The sequence below is a fragment of the Arachis stenosperma genome, chromosome 1 (genome assembly GCF_014773155.1).
Source record: "Arachis stenosperma cultivar V10309 chromosome 1, arast.V10309.gnm1.PFL2, whole genome shotgun sequence".
NCBI lineage: Eukaryota > Viridiplantae > Streptophyta > Magnoliopsida > Fabales > Fabaceae > Arachis > Arachis stenosperma.
This window is the reverse complement of record NC_080377.1, coordinates 42,279,385-42,290,443: the sequence shown is the minus strand read 5'-3', so window position 1 is coordinate 42,290,443 and position 11,059 is coordinate 42,279,385. Positions and strand designations below refer to the sequence as shown.

General features: G+C 35.5%; 1 protein-coding gene across 1 annotated transcript; it reads left to right on the top strand.

Moving 5' to 3' along the window:
• The first annotated feature begins 9,559 nt into the window (after window positions 1-9,559).
• On the top strand, window positions 9,560-10,696 carry LOC130978725 (uncharacterized). Its single transcript, XM_057902268.1, has one exon. It carries the CDS (start codon window positions 9,560-9,562, stop codon window positions 10,694-10,696), a length of 1,137 nt encoding a protein of 378 aa, XP_057758251.1.
• The last annotated feature ends 363 nt before the right edge of the window (window positions 10,697-11,059 follow it).

Sequence of the window (11,059 nt, the reverse complement as noted above, 5' to 3'; positions counted from 1 at the left end):
AGAATTTCACCCCTTAAAGTGAACTTCTTGCCTGTGCTCTCATGGATAAGTTCTACATGTTCTAAAGACAAGATCCTGTTCACAATGTGTGGAATGACAGGATTGTCAGTGAAGATAATTCTCATGCCAGATGAGAGGCTTTCAGTAGGGTTCTTCTTATCCCTCCAGCCCTTGGGCACTTTCTTACTGCCATTCCTCTCAGAGCTTGATGATGGTTGCCCCACACCAAACTTATAATTGGTGTCTGGGGGCTCTATTAGACTCTGTACTGAGAGGAGTGGTTGAAGCACTTCATGTTTATGAATGGTGCTTCTTTCAGTTGAGGTAGAATGAGGTTTATGAACCTTGAACACAAGATAGTCCTCATCTAATTGCAGGACTAGTTCTCCTCTGTCTACATCAATCACAGCTTTGGCTGTATCTAGGAAGGGTCTTCCAAGGATGATGGATTCATTATCTTCCTCCCCAGCTTTGGCGTTCAACGCCAGTGATGGTGCTTCCTTGGGCGTTGAACGCCCAGTAAGGACCTCCTTACTGGCGTTCAACGCCACTAATGCCTCCTCAGATTTCGGCCTTTACTAAGAATTATCAAGAATAGTGGGTATCTGAGCATAAATTTTTACTTTATCTGATCAAATAACTCATTTATTAGTATAAATGATACTAGTATTATAGTTATCTCTACACTAAAATATCTTTAAAATATTTTGGTGCAATTTATTTGAATAAAGAGTATTGATAAAAACTCTTATTGGTTGAATTTCGGACCCGATAATTATATGATTAAAAAAATCTCATCTTTAACTTTTGAGGTGCTTATTGACTATAATAATATTAAAATATTTTATTATATTATTTTTTTTCTCTATAGGTCTGGCCCTTTAATCTGAAGCGAGCTTTGTCATGCAAATTTCGTAAATTTTAATCGTAGAAAGTCCGAAAAGTCATTTTACTGAAAAATTAAATTGTTACAGTAGGAGCACCAAATTTTATCACACTAAAAAACCATCAGAAGAGAAAAAATATTAGAAGAAAAAAATAGAGTCCTAAAAATGACAAGATCTGATGAAAGATAAAGTGATAATAATGAAGAATTGAAAGGTATTGTTCTAATTTTTTTTCAAGAATTTGTACGAAGAAGATGTTCCAAATATGCTCGATGTCCATACTAATCTCAATCTTTGAGTCATCAAGATATTGAAAAATCCTTCTTTAATATTGGTTCTCTCAAACCAACTGGTGAGGATGGATATCCAACATAATTTTTCAAAGAAAATTGGAAGTTGGTAAAATTTTCTTTTTGCCCCTTCATAACCAAACTTTGGGATGACTCGAGTTTCATTAGAAAAATAAATAAGATCATTGCAACACTTATACCCAAAATTCAACAACTTGAATTCATAACTCAATTTAGGCCAATTGTCTTCTGCAATATGATTTTCAAATGCTTTACTAAAATTCTTGTTGCTAAAATTAAGTCCTTCCTAAAAAATTCAATTATTTCAAATTAATCTAATTTTAAATTAGAAATTAATGTGAAAACCTATGAAAGATTTCAAATTAATTAGTTTCAAGTTAGGAATTATTGTGCAAGCCTATGAAAGATGGAAGATTGGGGTTTAAGACCCTGGAAATTATGAATATTAGGTATTTTTAATGAAATATAAGTGTATCTATCTTTGTCTTAAATAGACTATATGATGAGAACTACCATATATATATATATATATATATATATATATATATATATATATATATATATATATATATATATATCTTTGTCTTGATACATACTTTAGATGTTTGTAACATGAGTAATGCAAATATTATTTAGTAGTTATTATTTTATAATGTTAGGTATTATTTTATAATTTTAGGTATTAGAATATTTGATTTAATTTTATGTATTTTGATTTTATTTATTTAGTTAGAAATTGGGTTTTATGTTATTTGGTTTAGAATTTTGTTATCTTTAATCTAATATGATGTGTATAAATACCTCTTAATTTATTATAGCCATATGATAGAGATGTTATTTATAAGGTCTCACATTGGTTGGGGAGGGGAACGAAGCATGCCTTATAAGGGTGTGGATAGCTCTTCCTAGCATGACGCATTTTGACGAGTGAGTGTAGGGGGCTTCGACTATCATCCCTATCGTCAAAGACAAAACCGTGAGGCCTTGTGTGCCAAAGCGGATAATATCTGCTAGCGGATGGTCTGGGCTGTTATAGATGGTATCAGAGCCGGAACCCAGATCAATGTACCAGCGAGGGCGCTGGGCTCCCTTAGGGGGTGGATTGTAAGGTCACACATTGGTTGGGGAGGGGAATGAAGCATGCTTTATAAGGGTGTGGATACCTCTCCCTAGCATAACATGTTTTGACGAGTGAGTGTGGGGGCTTCGACTATCATTCCTATCATCAAAGGAAAAACCGTGAGGCCTTGTGTGCCAAAGCGGACAATATCGTGCTAGCGGGTGGTCTGGGCTGTTACATTATTAGAGACATGAAAATCTACTTTTTAGTTTCGTGATCAAACTATGGTGTAGACAAGTGAGGTTACGTGAGTCTCTCTTGTTGTATCAAGAACTTGAATAGAAGGTAGAATAATTTTCTTTGATTAAGTTTCAATTTATCAGAAACTATAGTGTGAACAAGTGAGATAGAGTAAGTCTTTTTCTTGTTATATCAAGAAATTGTATAGAAAATACAGAGATTTCCTTCCATTTCAATTTCAATTTATCTTTTTCTTTCGATTGTTTATCTTTGTCTTTTTGTTTATCTTTTTAATTTAGGCACATGAAGAATAAATATGATATCACTCTACCTTCAATGCAATTTTTCGATGCAATATGAGAAGGACTCACTCAACCTCTCTTTTTCACTCTGATTTTATCAGGAAACCAGAAATTGGCTTTTCATGCCTCTCCTTTTTTTCTCTCACAACTATAATAATTTTAGAGGTATTGATACCCCTCATATTAGGTTAAAGATAAAAATGTAAACCTACTAATATAAAAGATTTTTAAATAAATAAAATAAATCTTTTATTTATGGATATAGATAATTTGGAGCATTTTTAGCGATTTGCATTGCATTACTTATCTTGTTTACAGCGTAAACAAAATAAGTGTGTATATATCTCATTTACAGCGTAAACAAGATAAGTGATGAGCGGATAATTTATACGCTTTTTGGCATTGTTTTTAGGTAGTTTTTAGTAAGTTTTAGTTACTTTTTAGTATATTTTTATTAGTTTTTATGCAAAAATCACATTTCTGGACTTTACTATGAGTTTGTGTATTTTTTTTGTGATTTCAGGTATTTTCTGGCTGAAATTGAGGGACCTGAGTAAAAATCTTATTCAGAGGCTGAGAAAGGACTGTAGATGCTGTTGGATTCTAACTCTCCTGCACTCAAAGTAGATTTTTTGGAGCTACAGAAGCCCAATTGGCACGCTCTCAATTGCGTTGGAAAGTAGACATCTTGGGCTTTCTAGCAATATATAATAGTTCATACTTTGCTCAAGATTTGATGGCCCAAACTGGCGTCCAAACGCCCACCAGAGACCCTTTTCTGGCGTAAAACGCAAGAACTAGCACCAAAGCTGGAGTTTAACTCCAAGAAGAGCCTATGTACGTGAAAGCTTCAATGCTCAACCCAAGCACACACCAAGTGGGCTCCGAAAGTGGATTTCTGCACTATCTACACTTAGTTATTCATTTTCTGTAAACCTAGTTTACTAATTTAGTATAAATAGCACTTTTTAATATGGTATTCATATCTTGGGATGACTTTTCGATCCTTTGATCAGGTCTTCTTCCCCTGTTTTCGAATTCTTATGTCATTTGGGAGGCTGGCCATTCGGCCATGCCTAGACCTTCTGTTCTTATGTATTTTTAATGGTGGAGTTTCTACACCTCATAGATTAAGGTGAGGAGTTCTGTTGTTCCTCATGAATTAATGCAAGTACTATTGTTTTTTCTTCAATTCACGCCTACTTTTTCTCCAAAATATACTCTTGTACTTAATTCAGTTGAGTCAGACTGAAGGGGTGACCCGTGACAATCACCTATTATCTTCAGTACTCGCTTAGCCAAGATTCGCGTGCCTGACAACCACAAAGCGGTTTACATGATGTTCAACGTAGTCATTAGACGCCAGCCGGAGTATACTCTCTTGGGTCTCTAATCCATGGATTCGTATCGTCTCTCCTAACAACAGAGCATCCAACCCCGTGATTAGGATCTTCGTGGTATAGGCTAGAATTAATAGACAGCATTCCTGAGATCCAGAAAGTCTAAACATTATCTGTGGTATTTCGAGTAGGATCTGGGAAGGGATGACTGTGAGGAGCTTCAATCTCGCAAATGTTGGGCACAATGACAGTGTGCAAAAGGATCAATGGATCTTATTCCGACACAAGTGAGAACCGACAGATGATTAGCCTTGCGGTAGCTGTGCCTGGTATTTTTCATCCGAGACGAGAAATCTGACTGTTGATTAGCCATACAGAAACTGTAGCCGGACCATTTTCACTGAGAGGATTATACAGCTTGCCATGGAAGGGAGTGCGCATGATTGGATAGAAGCAATAGGGAAGCAAAGGTTCAGAAGCAACAAAGCATCTCCAAACGCTTATCTGAAATTCCCATCAATGAATTACATAAGTATCTCTATGTTATTTTCCGTTCTATTTACCTTTCAATTATTAATATCTCATAACCGTTTGAATCTGCCTGACTGAGATTTACAAGATGACCATAGCTTGCTTCAAGCCGACAATCTCCGTGGGATCGACCCTTACTCAAGTAAGGTATTACTTGGACGACCCAGTGCACTTGCTGGTCAACTATGCGGAGTTGTGAAAAGTGTGAATCACAATTTCGCATACCAATAAGACACGTTGTCGTTGCATGTATCACGTTTGCACACGTGATACATGGAAGAGAATGATCAACATGTATTTCGTTTATACTATAAATGAGATATACACACACTTATTTCGTTTACACTGTAAATGAGATAAACAAACTTTGCACTGTAAAGGAGAAAAAGTATGACAAATTTCGAGCAACTATATGCAACTATTTGTATTCTCCACAAATATTTTACTTCTTTTTCTCCTCCATTTTTCTTCCAAAAATTAAGCAAAAATGTCTAGTGGTAGTGGATTTGTGGTTGTAAGTGTGTATTCCAATTGTCATATGAGAAACAATGACACTAGGGTGATATTTAAGTGTGATAATCCTATTCTGTTACGCACTCAGAGAGTAAATTCTTTGTCTGAGCAAAAGAGTCTAATATTGAGGAACATCGGTGCTAGTGGGACAAAAGAGGTTGGAAGAATTGGGTATAGGTTGCTAGCACCAATGGAAAATGGAGTTTTTCGGGTTCGTCTGTTTTAGCTCCATACCGATGAGCATGTGTGCCTCATGTTTGACATCTACAGGAGAATCATGGTGGAACAAGTGATGGACCTTTCTACAGAGGATCGTGATGTTGGTGGTGGTGGATCTGGCCACTTAAATTTTGTCCAGGATGATCCACCTCTTGTACCACCACTGCTGCACTATGCTAGTCCAACGACAGACATGGACGTGGATGGTGAGAATTTCAATGAGGAGTATGTTGCCGGTAGCAACAATAGTGGTTCTTCTAAGGATGATGATGAGGAGGAGTTTGTACCAGAAATTCCAGTCGATGCATTAGATCGGTGTCTTCTGCCAACCCCACAATCAATTTTGGCTTTATCAGCTGTCAGTCACTATCATACATTGAATTTGGATGCAATGCACGAGAAAACACCATTTTCCAATATGGGTAGAAAAGATTACAACATAGACGGGGGTATGGAGTTTAGGGTTGGTAACAGATTCAAAAGCAGAGAGGTAATAATGCAAGGTGTGAAGAATTACAACATTTGTAGAAGTGTTGAGTACTAAATTATGGAGTCGGATCGATTAAAGTACCATGTGCATTGCAGCCAATTTGCAGCAGGATGTCCTTGGAGTCTCCGTGTTGTCCTCTGATAAAATTTCAGATATTAGTGCGGTCAAGTTTAATTGTGGTGTATATTTATCAAGATTATTTCTCTGTGTGTGCAGTCCCTCATACAGTCCTGCACATTAGTCACTATCCCTATTCTACAAGGTGCAGTTAAGCAAAACTATCACTTCAAACTCGCATACAGAAAGTCCTGAATGACGAAGCAAAAGGCAATTGCGCAGATATACAGTGACTGGGAGGAGTCATATAATAAGGTGCTGAGGTTGCTCTAAGCATTGCAGATTTGTTCTCCCAGAACATACAATATGTGATTTTAGAACCGTACTGTACTATGATGGGCACTTGATGGTGTACGACTGCAGCCAATTTGATAAGAATATATTTCACACCTAACAAATATTAATAACATGCCAACTAACCTATTTTATGTTACCAAAACATAATATATTCTACTCAACATGTATAACAACACTAAATCTATAAAATTACTCTAACTATAATCATAAACTTATTTATTTAAAAGAAAAAAACAATACTAACCTAGAAGTCTATTGTTCCCGCGATGTCCCAAGTCGCATTCAGGCGGTTGATGTTATCGTCTCGTGCATCTGTGCGCGCCATAATATCTGAGTATCTCAAAAATATCAAGAATACGTCCGACAAAGGAAGAAATAAAGGTTAAGGAGGAAGGAAAGTGACACTTGAGGCACTGTGAACGAGTTGCTTATATAGGCGCGTCTAAGCCTTATCTCGTTTACAGTGTAAACGAAATAAGTGTGTGTATATCTCATTTACATTGTAAACGAGATAAGCTACGTCTCATAATACGTGTGCAAATGCGATACGTGGACTTCGTGATGTGTCATATTTTGTTTATAGTGTAAATGAAATATACACACTTATTTCATTTACACTGTAAATGAGAACACTGTAAATGAGATAAGTAATGCAATGCAAATTGATAAAAACGCTCCAAATTATTTACATTCATAGGTAAAATATTTGTTTTATTTATTTAAAAATTTCTAATATAAAGCTCAATCTGTTAATTAAATAAATAAAATAAAAACACATAAAATTAAATAATATTCTAATATTTAAAAATATAAATTATTAATAATTATAAAATAATATTTATATTTTTCATGTTACTAATATTTAAAGTACGTATATATATATATATATATATATATATATATATATATATATATATATATATATATATATATATATATATATATATATATAACTATTGACTGTTGTTATCTAAACAGGTTAGGTTAGATTAACTAATTTCATAACCACGAAATTAATTAACTAAAATCAAACCAAGAACATTTGTATCTCTGACGTGGCATTATCTCTCTCTTTCTCTCTCTATTATATACCTTCTGACAAAATGAAGAAGAAATTAAATGAACAACCGAATAAGAGTTGGAAAAAAACAAAGTAATTAAAGAAAGACAAGATGTACGTATATCCAATATTGGAGCTAAATTCAACTGCAACTGGCGGCATTTTCTGTGGTCAAAGCCTTGTTCATGTACACACTGCATCCTTAAAATATTGGACAAATATATATTATTGACTAAACTGAAAATCAACCTTGTCTTATGATGTGCACAATAGTTGGAGACATTTCCTTTTTATTAATCAATATTAATTTCAGTCATAAAACATTATAATACGGAGTAAATCTAAACCCTATATATAGGATCGTATCTGTTAATTAAAAATGAGAAAATATAGAGACTAATATTTTTATTAAAATTTAGTCTGTATTTAATTGATAAAAAAATAAATAATTTTACATCATTAAAAATATTAATGATAATTAATTAATAATTATAAATCATAAAATTTATTAATCTCTTAATATTTTTAATTATAAATATCGATGGACCGACCCATGAGAACTTTTGAATTACTACTAGGTTTGGCAGTTTGATTTTTTCACTTCAACTATAGTAGCATTGCTATTATCATGAAATCCTTTATTTTGGAAATTTGGTTAAAATATTTAATAGATGGACACGTTTATGTATCTAACCGTTAGACTTCAGAGTACACAAAATAAAAAAAAAAAGTTACGCAAGTTTATGTAATGCATTGCGTGTTCACAAATACTATTTGTAGAGTATTCGCATGGAGAAAATGAGGAGAAAAAAGAAAATGGAAGGGGAGGGATTGAGAAATTGATAATTCTTGTCCTTTTATTTTCTACTTAATTTTAGGGGTATTTATAGGTTGCGTAAAATTAAGTTCGTCTTTATCTAACTTCGCCTTTAAATATATATATTGAATTTATTTTTTAGACCCTAATATGATTTTAAAATCGTTGAAATTTAAATACTTTTTGCCTACAATTATATCAGATTTAAATTGAGTGAAAATTAGGTCTTTAAAGTTTTAATAATAATTTATTAAAAAAAACTTATTTATAAAAAAATTTATTCATGATGTACTTATTTATAAAGAAGAAATTTGTTACCGAAAAGTTGATATCCATATTTAAATTTAAATTTTTCTATAAATTTTAATTTGATACTTCTTTGATCTATTTTCTAATTCAACAAGTGTAATTAAAAATAAAATAATAAACTTATAATTAATATAACATAATATTGAAATTAATTTAAAACATATATATATATTTTTAGTTCCTTTAGGTGCACATGGACCGAATGAAATTGGATTCGCTTTGATCCGGACTCGACTCGAAATAATGACCGAATCTATTTTTGAGATCCTTACCATACCCTAAACTTAGCGAAATCATACCACAATAATTTTATCTATATTTATTATTCTTTAACTTTTAGGATAAATATTTTTAAAATATCATATCCGAATTTTTATGATCAATTATACTTTATTTATTAAAAATTAAATGAATCTTACTCATCATAAAAGCTAATTTAAATGGCAAGTGTTGCACTATCCTTATAAGGGTTATTACACGACTTTTATTTTTAGATAATATACGATTTTGTGCACTCCATCACGCTCAAGATGGAATAAGGACTTGAAGCAATGACTTACACTTGTATAAAGCGAGAGTAATCCAATAATAATTTTTCACTTTATTCTTGATACGACCGTTATACGTCGGTTACGAGTTATAACTCGGCGACGTCTTGATAACCGACAAATCCTTTGCGCCGAGTTTATGGCATTAAATAACCTTATGATCAGTTACATCGGTTACGCCTTAAAAGGTACGTTAAGGAATATGACTGTTACGGTATCTCGGTTATAAAAAGCAATCAGAAAGAATCGGTAAAGGTAGACTTTTCTTGACCCGTTACCTTCTAAGAATAAACTCTTCAAAACTGACTTGAGCGTCGGAGTACTTTTGCAGGTACTTCCACCCTCTCCTTTTTGGTTCTGCTGGCCGGTGGTGGAACACTACAGCTCAAGGACAAGCTCGGCCTACCATTGCTCGGGGACGACCTATAGTTCGGCTATAATCAGGCAAGAACATTTGGCGCCCACCGTGGGGCCCGAAACTTGAAGTCCCTTTCTTTCAGGTCCCAAATATCTCGACGATGGCTGACGCACCTCCTCCCACCCCATCGGAGCTCCTTCGTATGGTGACTGAACTTCAACAGGCAAATCAGCGCATGGCTGAGGCTAACGAGCATATGAGAAACGAGAATCAACGGATACAACAACAAATCGAGCAATTAATCAACGCCCGCATTGAACATGGTAACAATCATGATGAGCGAAATAATGACGAGGAACATCGCACACATGTGTCGGAGACACCTCAGGACGAGGAAGGCGGCGGTCCGCACGACAGCGAAAAAAGAGCCGAAACCGATAAGGACGAGCTTGACAATTCCACAGGACCATTCACGGCGGACATCATGAATTTCCAGCTACCTAGGCAGTTTACTCTACCAACAACATTGACTCCTTATGATGGATTGGGAGACCCAAAGCAACACATCAAGAAATTCCGATCAATTATGATTGTTAACGGTGTATCTGATCCTATTCTATGCCGTTGTTTTCCTTCTTTTTTAGATGGTCCTGCACTTGACTGGTTTTGCTCTTTGCCTGCAGATTCTATTTCCCGATTTCAAGAACTGGCAAAGCAGTTTGAGGACCATTTTGCAGCGTCCGCTATTTACCTACATGACTCGGACTATTTGACAACTGTTAAACAAGGCCCTCAAGAAAGCCTAAAGGACTACATCACCCGTTTCACAAAGATAGCGATGAGGATCCCCGACCTCCATCCTGAAGTCCACCTACATGCTATTAAGAGTGGGCTCCGTCCAGGGAAATTCCAGGAAGCTATCGCGGTAGCTAAACCAAGAACCCTGGCCGAGTTCCGCGAGAAGGCTAAAGGACAAATAGACATCGAAGAACTCCGTCAAGCTCGGAAATCAGAAAAGTCGGCAATCACCAAAGACGACGAGAAGCCCCGCGAAACTAGAAAAAACTTCAAACCAGTACCCCGATACGAGTCATACACACAGTTCAACACCAAGCGAGACGACATTATCAAGGAGATATTAAACTCTAAGCTGATCAAACCTCCACGGAAAGCCGGGAGTTATCCAGAACCAAAAAATGTTGATAAATCCAAGTATTGTACATTCCATCAGAAGTTCGGTCATACAACCGATGAATGTGTGATCGCTAAAGATCTCCTTGAACGTTTGGCGAGATAGGGGCACCTTGACAAATTCATTGCAGGTCACATGCAAAAGAGATCCACTTCTGCCGCGGAACCATCCTCGGTAGCAACTCCATCGAAGGACAAAGAGAAAGTTCCTGCCCAACCCAGGGGTATAATCAATTGCATTTCTGGGGGCTATGCTGGGGGAGGATGTACAAGCTCTGCACGTAAACGCACATACAGAGCAATGCTCGCCCTGACGGATACGGCCAACAATACTCAGCCGACACAAAAAGCACCTGAGATAACGTTCTCCCAGACTGATTATCATGCTCATGACACGAATCTCGATGACCCTGTTGTCATCTCTATTCAGCTGGGCGATTTAATAGTTCGGAAAGTACTGCTGGATCCA

Excerpts from the sequence above, each read along its gene's own strand:
- LOC130978725 (XM_057902268.1), top strand. The coding sequence starts at position 9,560 with ATGGCTGACGCACCTCCTCCCACCCCATCGGAGCTCCTTCGTATGGTG.